This window comes from Dreissena polymorpha, chromosome 12 (genome assembly GCF_020536995.1).
Source record: "Dreissena polymorpha isolate Duluth1 chromosome 12, UMN_Dpol_1.0, whole genome shotgun sequence".
NCBI lineage: Eukaryota > Metazoa > Mollusca > Bivalvia > Myida > Dreissenidae > Dreissena > Dreissena polymorpha.
Window position 1 is genome coordinate 59320611 of NC_068366.1, and position 17847 is coordinate 59338457.

At 38.9% G+C, this 17847-nt stretch overlaps 1 protein-coding gene across 2 annotated transcripts in view; it reads right to left on the reverse strand.

The window, feature by feature from the left end:
* LOC127852278 (polycomb protein SCMH1-like) overlaps positions 1 to 17847 on the reverse strand; it is a 39393-nt gene that overhangs the window by 8635 nt on the left and 12911 nt on the right. For both annotated transcript variants that reach the window (XM_052386173.1, XM_052386174.1), the window contains exons 6-11: positions 17509 to 17636; positions 16982 to 17097; positions 16396 to 16611; positions 12012 to 12212; positions 10959 to 11126; positions 10052 to 10317 (exon numbers count right to left, since the gene is read on the reverse strand). In XM_052386173.1, the coding sequence (XP_052242133.1) occupies positions 10052 to 10317; positions 10959 to 11126; positions 12012 to 12212; positions 16396 to 16611; positions 16982 to 17097; positions 17509 to 17636 (1095 nt within the window). The remainder of the gene's footprint in view (positions 1 to 10051; positions 10318 to 10958; positions 11127 to 12011; positions 12213 to 16395; positions 16612 to 16981; positions 17098 to 17508; positions 17637 to 17847) is intronic.

Sequence of the window (17847 nt, forward strand, 5' to 3'; positions counted from 1 at the left end):
TTCCCATAAAGTTTCATTGAATTCCCGTGATAAGTTGCTGAGAAATAGCTCGGACAAGAATTGCACTATATGTACAATGGAAAATTTCAAAGGGCCATTACTCTGTGAAAAATCATCCGACCATAACCGGCTGATAGTATGCACATCTCCTGTTGGTAGTGAAGCTTCCCATAAAGTTTCATTGAATTACAATAATAAGTTTCTGAGAAATAGCTCGGACAAGAATTGCACTATATATACAATGGACAATTTCAAAGGGCCATAACTCTGTGAAAAATCACCCGACCATAACCAGCTGATAATATGCACATCTCCTGTTGGTAGTGAAGCTTCCCATAAAGTTTAATTGAATTCCGGTCATTAGTTGCTGAGAAATAGCCCGGACAAGAATTGCACTATATGTACAGTTAATGGAAAATTTCAAAGGGCCATAACTCTGTGAAAAATCATAATATGCACATCTCCTCTTGGTAGTGAAGCTTCCCATAAAGTTTAATTGAATTCCGGTCATTAGTTGCTGAGAATTAGCCCGGACAAAAATTACAATATACGTACAGTTAATGGAAAATTTCAAAGGGCCATAACTCTGTGAAAAATCATCCGACCAGAACCAGCTGATAATATGCACATCTCCTCTTGGTAGTGAAGCTTCCCATAAAGTTTAATTGAATTCCGGTCATTAGTTGCTGAGAAATAGCCCGGACAAAAATTGTGCACGGACGGACACACGGACGGACAGACGAAGCGGCGACTATATGCTCCCCCTAATTTTTTTGGGGGGAGCATAACAAATCTTAACCAGGCCTTGAAGAATCCACTCGACCGCTCCCATATGCGAGTGAAGTTGACGGTCGGGCAAGTAAAGTTTGTTAAATACTCGACCGACCGGGTGAGTGCTGTTTTTCAAGTTGAGAAATATAAACTCAGTTCCAGAACTCCTGCCACATCGATACAAATGGCGAACAACTTTTCGAACGAACAAAAAAACGATTTAGTATACAAAGAAACTGCACTTTTGTTTTGACAATGAAAAATGACGTCACAGGCACAGAAAAATAATTCTCGTAATCTGCTGCGCTCTTTTCGTAGGTGTCAGTGCTCTTAGCCAATTGATTAAAAGTGAAAAAAACAGTTAAATATATTGGTCATTCCGTGAAGAATAAAATTTCATTTTAATGTAAATATCAATAAAAAAATAATACATAACTGGTTAATTATAACACTTCTTATATTAAATTAAAAATAAACAGAAAAATAATTAATAATAAACAGAATAATTCGTGATCAGAAGCCTCAGCCAAAATTTACCATATTGTAACCATTTGTCAATCAAGCGTGTCTTTCAGTAAAAGTTCGTCTGAAATATTAAAACTCAGCATGGAAAAGGGTTCTATTTTAAAATATCTGCAAGGTGGTGGAGACAGGGAACAGAAAGAAAGGTCATCATAATGAGAAGCGGAAAGTATTGAGAAAAGGAAACAGGTGCAGAAAACGTAAGGAAAGCAAATAAAATCCATCAGATAATGTAGTTAATTTGTTTGCAGTTTAGTGTCACTATGTTACGTAGGTTAAAAGGTTCTGGTTGATCATAACAATAAATATAGATATATTTTTTTTTAAATGCAGGACGAGTTGATTAAAGTGAAGGGCGAGTGGATTGTCAGACCTACTCGCCCTGCAGGGCGAGTGGCTCTGGAAAAATTCTTCAAGGCCTGTAAACCCACATGAGTAATATATAAAACAAGAGATGTGTTTGGAAGAAACACAATGCCACCTATTGCGCCGCTTTGAAATAAAATTTCAATATATTATTTGGCAGGTTTAGAAATTATCTCCCTTTAAAGCTTATTACTTCCCTTGGATTGTATTCTTTTACTTTTGACCTTGAAGGATGACCTTGACCTTTCACCACTCAAAATGTGCAGCTTCATGAGATACACATGCATGCCAAATATCAAGTTGCTATCTTCAATATTGCAAAAGTTATTGCAAAACTTTAACCAAGGTTAAAGTTTTGGGACAGAATGACAGACAGGCCAAAAACAATATGCCCCGATCATTCGATCCGGGGGCATAAAAATATAGCCTAATGGGGTTAAATTTTGTTCATATGTCATGGTATATTAAATGTATGCAGGGATGTGTATATGAGATTTTACAATGGGAAATGGAAGTCAGGTGTAATTATGATAGGCAGTTCAGACTAATAGTTAATATTGCATCCGAGGATAGAAATGCATACAGGGGCTTAAATTCAACTTATTCAAGTGCTCATGAACATGGCTTTGTTATACACATTTTAATAAGCATTGTATTGATTTAAGTACTTGTTACTTTTTTAGGGGGGAAGGGGGGTGGGTGGGGGGTGGGGGGGGGCAATGCATAAGAAAAATAAAGATATAGTCTTGTGGAGATAAATTTCATTTCAATACCATGGTATTACAAATTTATACAGGGATGGGTGATGGGTGCATGGGAATTTACAATGGGGAAATGAAGTCTGATATAGTAATATGTAAAGATATATATTGTTTGCGATAACATAAATTATTCATATTGTCATATATTTTGTTATGGCCATGGTGACCCAACCCTGTGACTATGAATATTCTATAGCTCTATCTCAGTCTTTATCTTAAATATTCAACCAATGGAAATCAATTCTAAAATGAATGAAACTATCTAATTAGTCACTGTTTAACGGTGACTTTCTGATAATGGAAATCTTCATAGCCAAGAGGCCTGACATAATTATGCTCATCAAGATTGCCATCATCATCACTTTTACTGTAAAATTAAAACAAATTTTTAAAGTAAAATTCATTTTAATTATTGAATACTTACCTGTTATCTCTAGCTAATCCCTTTCCAGGGAGTTAATTATCCGGAAAACTTTAAGATCATCCACCTCTTATAAAGAAAACTAAGTCAGGTTAAACATAGTACAATGTAACCTAACCGAAAATCAAGAACAACAACTCATCTTTCCTTTACAAAAACATAAAATGTCAATGAGCGGGGTGGGAGGTGGGACTTACCGATAACAGGTAAATATTTAATAATTTAAATGAATTTTACTTTAAAAATTTGTTTTAATATCATAAATACATAAGGTACCTGTTATCTCTGATTTTGCAGCTGCGGCGGGAAGGTTCGCATATTTTTTCCCATCACAGCAGAACCCATATTTAGGGTTTTCAGCCAGAGATAGTAGATCATGTTCTCAGATTATCTTCGTTAGTACCATATTGTACGTACTTAATTCTCGGATGGCCTACAGTACTTACGCCATAGAAGAAATTACAGTTTGAGCCACAACAAGAGGACCCAACATATACAAATTGTCTTGTTGGCACTCAAGAGAACGAAGATAAAAAGAGGAGAAGGTGGTAGGATTCCTCCAGAAAGCAGCTTGAAGCACTTCACACAGTGGGGTATAATTAATATAAGCCCATGAAGCCGAAAGAGCTCTTAATTCATGTGGTCTTATCTTAAACAGGGATAAATCACTGGATGAAAGAGAAGATTAAGCCTTCTTAATTGTCAAGGCTATCCAACGGGAAATAGAAGCCGCAGACACATGCCCCCCCTTTTAATGGAATGAAAAGTCTTTTACGAGAACCTCGAATAAACTTAACTCTATTAAGGTAGAACTTCAAAGCCCTTACCGGGCAAAGGAGTCTATCATCATCTTCATGTCCACAAGTTCTAGAAAGACTTGGAACTTTGAAGGGTTTGGAAGCCATAGAGGGAAGTTGATTTTTAGCAAGAAATCCTGGCTGACATAATAATGTAACAGATCCATCGACAGCATCAAAATGAAGATGGTTATCTCCTGTAGAAAGAGCATGAATTTCACTTCTCCGTTTGGATGAAGCCATAGTAAGAAGAAAAACGGTCTTCCAGGTTAGGAACTGTAAAGAAGCCTGATCAAGAGGTTCATAGGGAGCCTTAGTAAGAGAACCAAGCACACAAGCTAAATCCCATTTAGGAGCCAGTGTTCGAGATACAGGACGTTTAAGTTCCATAGCTCTAATCAGTTCCGAAATCGCTGGATCAGCACAGATATGTGATGACTTAGTAAAAGCCAATGTATGCCAAATCATAGATCTGTATCCTTTGATAGAGCTAAGAGAAAGTTTCTTATCATTAAAAAGATAGATGAGAAAATCCGCTATGCGTCTAGCAGAGGGATACGGGGGATCAATTTTCCCTCGAATACACCAATTAGAAGAGTTTCCAGCGAGCATCATAGACGGCTCTGGTGGATTTTCTCCTTGCAGAAGCAACGAGGGTTGAAGCCCTGACAGAAAAACGTTTCTTCTGCAGAGATTGCCTGATAACGACCAGACGTGTAAGTGGAACATTACTGGATCGGCATGTAGTCTGCCGCTTTGAGATAGAAGATCTGACCTGTGAGGAAGTTTCCTGGGGTAATCGTACAGGAGACTGAGAAGATCGTTGAACCAAGATCTCCTGGGCCACCAAGGGGCAATCAGGAGTATCCAGCATGAGCTCACACTGATTTTCGCCAATATTTGGGGAATTAGAATGGGTAAGCGTAAGCTTCCAGTTGGTCCCAAGCGAACGAAAGCGCGTCTATTGCCAAGGCTGCTGGATCGTTAACTGGAGCCTTGAGGCGACCTGGTATGTATTTGGCCAGAATATAAATGTTGAGTGTTTTGCAAAAAACAAGTAATTTCCTGCAGGGTTATTTTTAGAAAAAGGGGAAGACGCTGGACGCTGGGTAAAAGGGGAAAATCTAGCGCGAAAGAGACATATTTGGGGAAAAAATAAAAACTGTTCATTTCAATGTCTATAACTCGCCTACAGACTTCAGGGTTTATTTCTGACCCTTTTGTTCTTAAACACATGAACAAGTATGATATTAAAGTCAAAGTCCTAAATAAAGTTGCAGGGGTAGATCTAATAATGGGAAATGTTTTCAACTGGGGCCGGGGAACGATGTCAATATTGTAATTTCAATTTCATGATGAATTGGTTGACAATCTAGATCTGCTACAGTATTGGAAGGGAAAGGTGCAGCAGCTGCCGATTGTCTACTTTCACTTTCACAATAATCCGACAGTATTATTCGATGTTGATTACATGTACCTTCGAATCCTGCTGGGTTTCAACGGTTTTTGATGATTCATTCTTAAAAAATGCGTCAACGCAATTAATATTTTCCCAGTCCGAACATTTTATTTTGTTCGTGTATGAACGCCAATTGTGAGACTTTTTTCTGTTTTAACATTTATATCTTGGCTTTCACATAACCCGGATGAAAATTCGACTGGTTTCCGGTAATTAATTGACGAAACACCGGTATCCAGTAAAATAGTCACATGATTAATACGATTAGTTGCCCGGTTTCCATGACGTAATTTAAGAGCTATATATAAAATCACTGGGATTCCCAGATTTGAGTGTTCGTCGGGAGAGAGAGAGAGAGAGCGAGATCATTGTACATGGTACAAATTGGATAAGTGTCGACTTCCCAAAAGAAAAAAAACATTTCTTTGAGGGTAAAATATTATATTTTGGTGAAAAATTATATTTTTGGAGAGGAAATGGTAGTTTTAGGGGAAAAATTCTGGTAGGGGAAGACGCCGAATATCGGCGTCACTTTCTTAGTAAAAAAAAACCTGTCCTGGTTTCCAGATACAGGGATTGAGAATGTGTTCCCCCCTGTGCCTGGATGTAAGCCACCACCGATGTGTTGTCTGTTGACACCATCACACAAGAGTCTCGAAGATGTGACTGGAAATGAGATACAGCTAGAAATACTGCTCACATTTCTAGATTGTTGATATGAAGGTGAGATTCCTGATGAGACCACAACCCTGAAACTATTAGACTGAGAGGTTCCAGGTGAGCACCCCATCCTTCCTTGCTCGCATCCATGATTAGATGTAATGACGGTTGCTGAGGAAGAAGTGGTACTCCTGCTAAGAGAGTCTCCTCGTCTAGCCACCACTGAAGATGAGACACTAGGGAAGGATGGATTGGAATCTGTTTTAACAGATTGCCCGGAGACCATTTCCAACAAGCTGAGAGATAATGCTGAAGAGGACGTAGGAATAGACATCCCAACTGCATAACGTCTGCTACTGAGCTCAGGATACCGTTGAGAGAGAGGAACTCTTGAGCTGTTATATGAGATTGGGACAAAACCCAGTTGACCTTTACCAGAAGGTCTGATATACGTTGACATGACACTCTGACCCGATTGATGTGTGTCAAGAAATTCATTCCAACGAAAGTGAAGTCCTGAGAAGGAATGAGGTCTGATTTGTCTGCATTGAGAAGGAGTCCTAAAGAGAGGAGTTCCTTCTAAGAGAATTCTAGGTTGGTCAGAAGTAAATGACGATCGAGCTGGTGTAAGAGCCAGTCGTCGAAATACTGAAGAAGAACAATCCCGTGAACTCGGAGGTGAGCTCCGACTGCAGCCATTAGTTTGGTAAAAACTCGTGGGGCGGTCGCCAAACCAAATGGCATGGCCCGGCACTGGTAGACTTGGCCATGAAAGGCGAATCGAAGGTACTTCCGGAAGTTGGGATATATAGGAACATGGAAGTACGCATCTTTCAGATCCAAAGACACCCCCCAGTGCAGGGTTTTGATGGAGTTCCGTATGAAGGAAGGAGTCTCCATTTTGAAAGTTGGTTTGAGAAGGTACATGTTGAACACTTTGAAATCTATTTTTTTTTTTTTACTGGTCTCCAGGAACCATTTTTCTTTTGAACAAGAAAAAGACGACTGTAGAATCTTGGAGAATAAGGATCTTGAACCCTTTCTACCGCCTGTTTTTCCAAAAGCCCGAGAATGGACTGTTGAATATGTGGATGCTGAGATACCAGTTCTATCGGAACGCGAGAAAGTGAAGGCCTTTTTTCGAATTGAAAAGTCAGGCCTTTTGTAACCAGAGAATGAACCCATGCGTCCGAAGTAATTTGAAGCCATCTGTTTGAAAAGTGGAAAAGTCTGGCCCCGACTGGTATTTCCGGCATCGGAGGTTGTGGAGGTAGAAAGGGTAGGGACCTAGGGCTGATAAGGAGGAGGTACGCCCTTGCCAGCAGAAGGTTTGAAATTCCTCTGATCCGGCTTGGGTTTGTTCTTTTTCCCAGAATCTCTACCAGAAAACTTCTTAGACAAAGAAGGTCTGTTAAAGGAAGAAGGCCTGTTAGGACCCGACCGTGGATTAACAGCAGGTCTTTTAGAGAAAAGATTGTTCCTCTTAGCCTTCTTGGGTGCTGGAACTGCTGGTGACCTAGAAGAAGGCTGCTTAAAGGCTCCTTGGCGTTGTCCAGAATTGTTTCTTGCTAAAGAAGCATGAAGTTGGTCATCCTTGTCAGCTGTGATTGCTTCTTGTATCCTTCCACCAAAGAGGAAACCTTATGTGAGAGGAGCCGGTCTGAGCGAGTTCATACCTGGTTCTAAGAGAAAATCTTTAGGTAAAGATGAAAGGATAAGATCTCTACGAATCCTTAACATCTCAGACATTGAAGAAGCAGCATTATGTGAAAGGGATAATGCTGTTCGTGATAGGTGGATCAATAAATCCCGAAGTTCTTTGGGAACAGAATCAGACCAATCACAAACCAAGTGTAACAAGGTTGCTAGCATTAAGTCTACCTGGTTGGATAGACCTAAAGATCTTCGCTCTCTACTTTCCTCATGTTCTATCATGGAAAAAGGGACAGACACTGAAGTAGATGAACTAGGCATCGTAAGCAAAAGCTTATTGATGTCTGGATCCTGCGATGGTAATTTAGAAAAATCTAAACCGGATGTCAGATCGGGTACTGGTGGTTTGTAGTTACGTTCCTGAAGTTTAGACTCCGAAAAATCCTTCGGTACTTTCCACATATCTCCTCGTTTAGGAATCGTTTTATTCACTGATTCCAACGATTGAGAAACAGATAAGACAGTAGTACCAATCGGAAGGCGTGTATCCAAGCGGGAACGCGCCTTAGTAACCATGGTGGGATCAAACGTACGAACGAGTTGTTCAGTGATCAAGATCATTGAATTAGAAGAAGTCTCCACAGGTCGTGGACACAACTCTTCACCCAGAGTCTGGAATATCAGCTCGTAAATTTGATTACTGGAAGCCAAAAATTTATCTGTATCAATGTCCGCATCCAATTCAGCTTCACTCTCTTCAGGAACTGAGGTGTGTAGAGAAACAGCAGGAACAGGAATGAAACTATCTTGTGCCAGATTGTCTGGTAAAGATGAATTACAATCCACGATGTCAACAATTTGATAATGCTTATCAGTATTGACCGGTACAAAATGACCAGACGCATTCTGTACCCATAGAACATCAGGATTCGAATGGGTAGCATTAGGGGGTACACGATTAGATACGGTCGAAGACACCCGTGGTGCTGATTATGTAGCAGTAGTTGTTAGCTGCGCTCCTGAAGTTCCAACATGTGTGACTGTCAACATGGGAGACGACACATGTGGTGAGGAAACATGTGATTCCATAAAGGAATAAGACAGTGATCGACTATCCGAATGGTAGGTACGATGTTTACGTGAGGTTTGTCGACGTCCTCGTTTCCTGCGATGTCGCGATCTGGATCGGCTGCGATGTCGAGATGTAGATCAGCTGCGATGAGACCGGAATCTTCTGGAATAGCGTCTCCGTGAACGACGACGTGATCGCTTACGCGCGTAGCGGCGGGCGCTCGACGAAGATGAGCGTGTCTGATGTCTACTCCTTGATGACGAAGATTCATTCGACGAGTAGGAAGAAGATTCATCCGATGATGAAGATCGATGCCTTCTTCCCTTCGATGACTGTTGAACCGTGACCGGACCGGTCAAGGTGACCGGACCGGACATGTGACCGGACCGGTGACCGGCCGGTCATATCATGACCGATATCATAACCGGACCGGTGACCGGCCGGTCATATCATGACCGGACCGGTGACCGGCCGGTCATATCATGACCGGTTACGTCACCGGCCAAAGACCGTGCCATTTGATCAGACATTGGTCGATCCTTAGGTCCACGATCAATGTCGCCGGTATGTATGGTGGGAGTCATAAGGTCAGATGACGACTGACAGACAACACCACCATCGTGCCCGTTATCCGGTGACTGAAATGACAGCTGGTCATCCGTGACCAGTGAAGTCACCGGATCATCAACGTCCGTTAGAGGTTCGTGACGTTTGCGGCTGATCGACGTCCAACGGTGACCAGCTTGTTTCCATGTGTCATAAGACCATAAATCGCACACCGCACATTTTTTAAGCAGAGTACAACCAGTACATGCCAGGCAAGTGTCGTGAGAATCCCACCTTGCCTTGACGTGACCACATGAACCTCTCTTTTGTAAGTTCATTTCTGAAAATAAATGAAACAGAAAGATCCTACAACTGACAAAACCAATTGTTAATTTAAACCACAATGTAAATAAACAAACGCTGTACAAATGCCCTCAATTATTTATTGAGGCAAAAAGGCACGAAGTCCTCGTGGATTACCTATAGAAGGAAATGGAACGAAAACCTCATGGTGCACGTGCTCATGTACATGAGCACTATAAACAAAGATACCCAGCAAAAGCAGAATTATAACAAAAACTGCAATAAAAAGTATAAAAAAGTAAACCAAATAATATACAGAAAAGATAAATAAAATTTATCCTTCAAACTCCGACAATAAACACGATTAAAAGAACGAAAAAGTCCTGAGTCAAAATAGGCGTGCACTCGAGGTTGTCCGGAAAGGAAAGATGAGTTGTTGTTCTTGATTTCCAGTTAGGTTATATTGTACTATGTTTAACCTGACTTGGTTTTCTTTATTAGAGGTGGATGATTCCCAGCGCTTAAAGTTTTCCGGATAATTAACTCCCTGGAAAGGGATTAACTAGAGATAACAGGTATGTATTTATGATATTAAAACTCACTCTCTTAGACAGAAGATGCTGTAATGTGCTTTTAAGAAAAGAATACATGGGGTGGGGGTGAACAAATATGGCAACTAGATTATTTGAACATCAAAAATTCTTATTTGTATACACCTACATGTTTCCGAAAAAGGACAGCATGTGGTGCCAATGCAGTGTCCGTGTCACAGATATGTTTGACAACGTCATCTATTGACCAATCAGCAGGATTTGCAGGACGTTGGGGTTTGGCATCGACTGTGGTGGAACTGGCCTCTGCCTCATATGACCTCCGCACTTTCGGAGGCTTAGACTGGCGTAGGCTCTCAGCAGACTCGGTTGACCATCGCCTTCTTGGATTGGATTTACTGGATCTCCCACTGACTGATTGCTGGCCTTCGGAATCTGTGAACAACGAGCACATTTTGTCCATTTGAGCCTTGTTCTGGGAAAACTAGGCTTAATGCATGTGCGTAAAGTGTTGTCCCAGAGTCCCCACAGGCTAATCAGGGACAACACTTTCCAATTTAATTGTATTTTTCGTTAAAAGTCTACTTTAAAAAAATACGTAGGGCAGAAAGTTTGTCCCTGACAAGCCTATACAGGCTAATCTAGGATGACACTACGCACATGCTTAAGCCCAGTATTCCCACAAGGCTCATTTTAAGTTGCAGGCAAAGCTTAATTACGTGCAATTATGGCTTATAACTTGTATGCCCTTTTGGGGCTGAAATATTATATCCCTTTATATTAACACAGAAATTCTCCTCAGAATTTTTGTCAAAAATTTAAGATTGAAATCGAACCAAAATTGGCAAAGATAAAAGAATATGTGTTAACAACAAAACTTATTTCATGCAACCTAGTTGGATTAATGTAGTAAAGGTTTTTCAATGCAATTTACTTTATTACTTGGCTTGTGTATATCAATATTATTACTATTAATATTAATCAACAAAATAATGAATTGAACTGAAAAAAAGCTTCCCAAAATAAGCCAATATGGACCGCAAATTACTGATGGGGGTATTAAAAGAACTGATCACCTGAACGCGTTCTTGAGCATTTGTGACACACATGATTGAGAGGTTTTGTAGAAAACAGGTTTTCACAGCAGCCCAGCTCTTCAAAGATCTTTTCCAGAAGGTTCCAGAACTCCTCAGCATTCTCTGTGGCTATAACCCGCTTTGTGTAGGATTTGTGTCCGTGACTAGCTGTTAACAGAAAATAAGCCCTTTAGATAATGTTTTCATTGCATGGCAATGAATTTCAAACAAGATAATATTTGAAACTCTAATATAACTCACAGTTACGAAATTATTTTAGTCAAATTTACTTTCCTTTGCTGAGCTTTCTTTTTTTATTATTGATATATGACAAAGGCTAAGCACAATTTTCATGTTTTATCAAAAATTAACAAATGTATTGTTTCCCAGTGTTTGTAATGAATGACCTAAACTGGTAATCTTCTGTTCTCTAAGTATGCAGATCAATGAATTTGACTCCAACACACCAAAGCAAATAGGTAGTAAACAACATTTAGCTTTCTTTTTGGAATAGTTATTTTATATCAATTATATCTAACAAGTCTTAATTTTATCATATCTGGTACTGAAACCAAACAATACACCAACCAAATAAGCGAGAAACAATGATTAATTATTTGTATAAGATAAAGTTCTCTGCTGCTCTTTCAGATTAAATAGAATTGCAATTATATCTAAGAACTCTTGAAATGTTATCGTATCCCAGACAAACCAAACCACAAACCACACAAGGTAGGTGAGAAACAACAATAGGTTACTTTCTTTAAAACAAAGTTGTTGTTCAATTAGCTTAACATTTTAAATTAACAACTTTTTTTAAAGTTGTCATTTAAGAAACCAAAATCACACAAATGCAGCATCCTCAACAAACCTGAAATAACAACGCGACCATGCCCTTCTGGTATGATGTTATACACAAACTCCCTCTATATATTTTGTGATGTCATATGTAATTCATATAGTATTGTTATGTTGAGAGCATGATGACCTATCCCTGTGACAACAACAATTCTCTATATCAAGCTTTCTAATTGGTAAACAGGGTTAACATACCTGAAATAACGACGCGGCCATGTCCTTCGGGTATGAGGTTATACACGACCTTCTCTGTGAAAGCACACTCCATGCAGCCCTTTAGGACATCATAGAGGACCCTGTTGATCACCCCAGGCCCGTACTGTGAGGGCAGCTGTAGGACCCGCTGTTGGTGGAGGTAGGGGCCACAGTTGCAACCGTGGTTGATGAACACGCACACTGCATGGAGCAATAATGGTAGAATTGGGGCCTGTCAGTTTTGACAATAAGTTACCCTCAGGCATAAAGTGTCGTCCCAGATTACATGTAGCACAGGCTAATCAGGGTCGACATTTTCCGCTTTTATGGAGTATTTTTTTTAAGGTAGTTTCTTCTGAACAAAATTCCTCTAGGCGGATAGTGTCATCCATGATTAGCCTGTGCGGACTTCACATGCTCATCTGATATGACACTTTACGCACATGCATTAAGCCCAGTTTTCCCAGATCAAGGCTCCATATAAAACTTCAGATCAATTATTATTTTAGAGCCAGTCAAATGTTTTCTGCCTATAACATGTAAAATAGGGTTTGTGACAACAATTTTATTTACTCATTTAAATGTTAAAGAAGACTTAAAATAGTCAGAGACTTAGAGAATTGTTTTATTTTAAGGAATTTCCCTAGTTTTCTATGTAGAGTTTTGTGGGCACATTTTTCACAAGGCTTTTTAACAAAAAAGTTATATAAATTCTTTAAATTTCATAATTCATTAAATCAGGGACTACAGGGTTCGACATTAACTTTTTTACAGCCAGACCATCGGACCAGCTCCTCTTAAAATGTACTAGCCCGAATCTGATGTCTACTAGACCATAAATGACATAGCAAATAAACAGAATTGTGTCGTGTAACTGTTTAATCAGGTTTTATCAGAAAATGATTAGTGAACACAAGAAAGTTATTTTGATGCACAGAGTAAAAAATATAATAAAACTAATTAACAACATAAATTGTTTGTTGTAATTTCACTGTTTATCACCAGTTAAACAAATGATGTCTGTACAGCAGGTGACATTTATTAAACGTTATCAAATTCTGGCCTCCTTGACCACTGTGCTCCATGCTACCACAGCTCCAATGCCCTTTTCCATCATAATCTGTGTCAGTTTTACCATTGGATTCTTCTTTATTAACTTATTTGTCGGAAGAATATCCAATCTTGAACAAAGTCACTCTTTAAATTACATTCTCTCGTCTGCTTCGCCAAAATGTTTACATTGACGATACCGGTTTTCGATAGAAGTCGTAAAAACATGATGTAAAGTTCTACGACACTGCAGAAAATCTTTAACTATTTCAGTGCTGGAACCGAATTTTGAAGGTCTTTGCAAACAGTTTGGATCCAGATGAGACGCCACAGAACGTGGCGTCTCATCTGGATCCAAACTGTTTGCTATTCTGATAGCATTCTTTGAAAAAAATTAAAGAAAATGCTAATTTTAGAAATTCAGCAGACAACATTTTAGCAGACTACAAATTTCCCAGCATGCAGTGTTAATATTCATGACAACTTTACCAATGGAAACAAGCCATTTCTGCGGGAAGCTCTCCTTCGCGTCTAAAAATAGCGATGAATCATGTGAATGCTCCGCGTTTATTTATATACGCTAGTTTTGTTCTGATGTAAATAATGGATACAATAGTTATTTTACACGTTAAGAGAAAAAGGTTTTCGGTTAGTTATAGTTATATGAATCAGTATAGATTTTGTATGTACGACCAGTCGGACAAGCTAGCCCACAGTTTTACTAGCCCGACCACCGATCTTACTAGACAATGTCTGTCGGACGTGCCTTAGTGTCGAACCCTGGACTATTTTATGTTCAGAAATGGGCTGGTATTCACAGAGCTCCTAGGGGGAAATCTTAACCTCTACTTGAGTAAACATTTCACATAAAAATGTCTTCATGGAATCCAATGTTGTCTGTTTTTTAAGGATATATTTTTTTTCAGTATTTACTTGATGAAAACATTTTCATCTACAAAGATCTGAACATGTAATATCCAGAGACTGAAGGATTTTCCATGGTATTAGGAATTTCTTCCTACTTTCACAATGGAGCTTATTAACACAGGCCCTGTTTACATTAAAATACTTCAAGCATGTAAATCTTGCTCTAATGGCTGACAGAGTATCAATTTGTCAGCATGAATCATTCCATTTCACATAGAAAGTTGCATATGAAGTTTTCATTAAACCACAACTTAAGTTGGATCTATTAGCTAAGCTTATGTTAAACTGACTGCATGGTTAGTAAGCATAGTTTTGTGCTGGGCTATACCTTCCTTGTACTAGAACTCACTCATCAAGACTTACAAATGAGGCTGTGAGCATGTTCATATACATGTATATACAAGTAAACTTCGATCACAAACCATTATACCCATGGAGTAAAGTTTTGTCAATAATGAATAGTTGGCCTATTTGCGTCTCAGTCTAATATCACGACAATTTCAAGGTGACAATATGATCTAGTGATCTGGGTGTTCAATAGAAGTACCCAAGCTTTTTAGGAAGTAGTACTCAACAGTCAATTTGGGATACCCAAGATTTGTTACCTATTGAATCAGTCTTGGTACAAAAGTACCGTAAAAATGCAGTCATAAGTCTACCCGCTCATAAGTCGGGGGGTAAAAAATGATACGAAAATCGGAGATTTTGAATATGTCCAAGTCATAAGTCGAGTCAGAAATTGTCCACGCAAGAATTTCATAAACAGACGCAATTTTAAATGTACAGGAAGTTATTATTCTATACATAGACCATAACGTCAATATAGCACTGTGCGACGTAGACATAGCGGACACGTGTATTATGTACTTTGTTTAATATAATCAATATGATATATATTTAGGAATTCGAAAATAATATATGAAAATATAGACAAGCAAATCATAAATGAACCACATAAAAACAAAGACAACATAGGAAACCAGAACTTATATACATGTACATCGTAATTTACACATCAACAACATACGAAACACCAAACTCGCGTTCAGCAGCACTATTATTAATTGATTGCTCTGCAAATTCTATCACGCGTATTTTAAACGTATTGTCATACGCATGGCGTTGACGTTTTTGAGGCATTTTCACAAATCAAAGTCAAATTAATAAATTATTATTATAAAGTTTGCACTAAATTGTCCACGCTAGTATTAATCCACAAACTTATAATCCGATGACACACTGTGATCACTGTAATCAAATCTTTGTACTTTTAATCTGACTATCAAAACAATTGATTAGTTCCTCGTTAAACACGTTTTTATGACAAATGATTGACATAACCAATAGACCGCTAACTCCACCTTTGTTCTACATAACAGTTTCAAAGGCGGAGCTTTGCACATGCTCAAACATAATTGGACGATTACCAGTGAATAACAAACTCGCAATTGGTTAAACATGTCGCTTCACAAATTAAAGAAATTTTATTTTATCGGCGAGAAGGGTGATGCTTTATGGCTTCTTGACAGGAAGCGGCTTTCCTTTGATGACGTCAAACTGTAAATTCACACAGGTTGCCAATTCTCGCTCTACTTTAAAAATGACTCGATCTTTTGTTTACACGTTCAGTTGTAAAAAAAACACCTGCTAACATGAAAACTTTGGATTAAATTATGAAAATAAAAACAAGGGAAATGTTTCGGCAAACTGTGGTTATATTAATTGGTAAGTATCAGTTAAAAGAGGAAATTTTGTGTGTCGTATTTCAACAAGTTTTCTATACAACAACAACAACAACTTTAACCATTTCCGCGGGGATCGATCTTAGTTGAATGTCATCATTATTTTTCATGGACGACCTCATAAGTCAAGACTGTAAATTTAACCAATTTTTTTAGGAAAAAAATCTCGACTTATGGCTGCATTTTTACGGTAGGTCAAAATTAAAATGAGGTAGTGGTAATGTGGGTTGTCCAGTGATATTTTTACAAATTTTCTCATCTGAGTCCTGGGACTCGATAACTTGCAAATCTCTGAGTCCCCGAATTGAAAGAATGAGTCCAAATATTAAACACTATTATTTTTTGAGAAATTTCAATGCATTTTTGGGACTCACATAATTCGAAACTTTGCATCCCCAGAAGTTTTTGTCAGTCCAGGATGCTGGACTCGCAGGTAAAAAAATCACTGCGGTTGTTGATAGCGTTCAAAGACAACATCCATGCAAGTATCATAGATTTGTATAAAGAAGCATTATTGATATAACACAAATTCAATCATTTTGGGGTAATCTCGTATGGACGGACAGACAGACAGACAGAAAAAACAATTAGCAAACATGGGAATGAGCTTATCCTTAAACGCTTCCAACATCAGTAAATGCTGCGGGGATAAAAATAAAACATACCAGTTGGTGGGGACGGTGAACTTGTATCCGGTTCCGTTACTGTGACTACGGAACTTGACTCATGAGGGGCAACTTGCTCCTCCTTGACTAGGGGGCTGGTGGGGATGGGGGAGGGACTTTTAGTCCGACTAGGGGTGGAGTTACGGCTGCCGGGTGAAAGGGTCTGCATCGTACAGTCTGACAACCGGCCCCGACTGGTCTTGGCTGGAGTATTGCCTTATCATGGCGAGAAAAAAAGATAGCGATTTTTTCTTAAAGATAGTGATTTTTTCTTAAAGATAGTGATTTTTTAAAAACTTAATACTTAACCACCTTTGGATTTAAATGGCATATCTAACGCGTGATGAAGAAGATGATAAGCCAATATAATGATCAGGCAGTGGCTTTTAAGGACAGAATGTTAAAACAAACTAAGCTGTGGATTTTTATGTAATTTTAACATCCCATAATTTCTTAAGAATATAAAAAAGAAAGTAAAGCCTTGTCAAATAAATTTTTTCTAAAGTTCTTGAGATTAAACTTGATGATCAGGGATATTCAAAGTTTTGTATGATAAAGCATTGTTTAAAATTGATAATGTTCACACCTTTTTGTCCCGGTGGTTGTAGGGGGTGGCCAGTCCGAGCACACCAGCCCACGGGGTAGATGTCCCTGTCGTCATAGCGGCACCAGTAATCAAAGGCACCCTTCCAGCCATCAAACCTAGCAAAGCATATGAGCCTGGGGTAAAATGTATGTGGTCTTGTGGCTTGGACCCCAGCATCCGCATTATATTGGAGTTACAGTGTAATTTACTTGAAGCAATTCTAAATGTATGACCACATTTAATAAAATGTTAAAAGAAGTGTTTTCATGCAGGTCATAACAAGAGCTGTTTTGTTCATAATTGTGAATAGTGCGCAACTCATTTTTTTCACAAATCGGCATAACATTTTATGTTTGATACAAATTTATCCATATGACATTATTGATCTTGGTTACATGTGTATGTGTCTTAGTCACTGTGTACTGCTTGAACATTCTTATGCAACAGGTAACTGCTCAAATAGAATCAGAGGCATGGGGAGAATGTCTGCTTTTTGATGTCCAATACTTACACCAGCCCATACTTACCGGACATGCACCTGTTCCCCATTGACAGCCCCTATTGTGGCTGGGCATATCAGCATTGGGTTCTTTCTATCTACTGCCTCCAGCTTCATTCCAACTTTGAACTCATTCCTCCTTGGCCCGAGTGGCTCCTAAATATTCAACAAGTGAATTGTATGTCCTCATTGCCTGATTATATAAGGTTTACTCAGCGATTTTCCTCCTTCTTTATAAAGTACCGGTAAACGGTACTTTCCCAATCGAACGAAAATTCCCAAAACGGTACTTTCCCAATCGAGCGAAAATTCCCAAATTCCCAATCGGCATCTGGAAAAATCCCAATCAGCGTCCGAATTTTTTCTC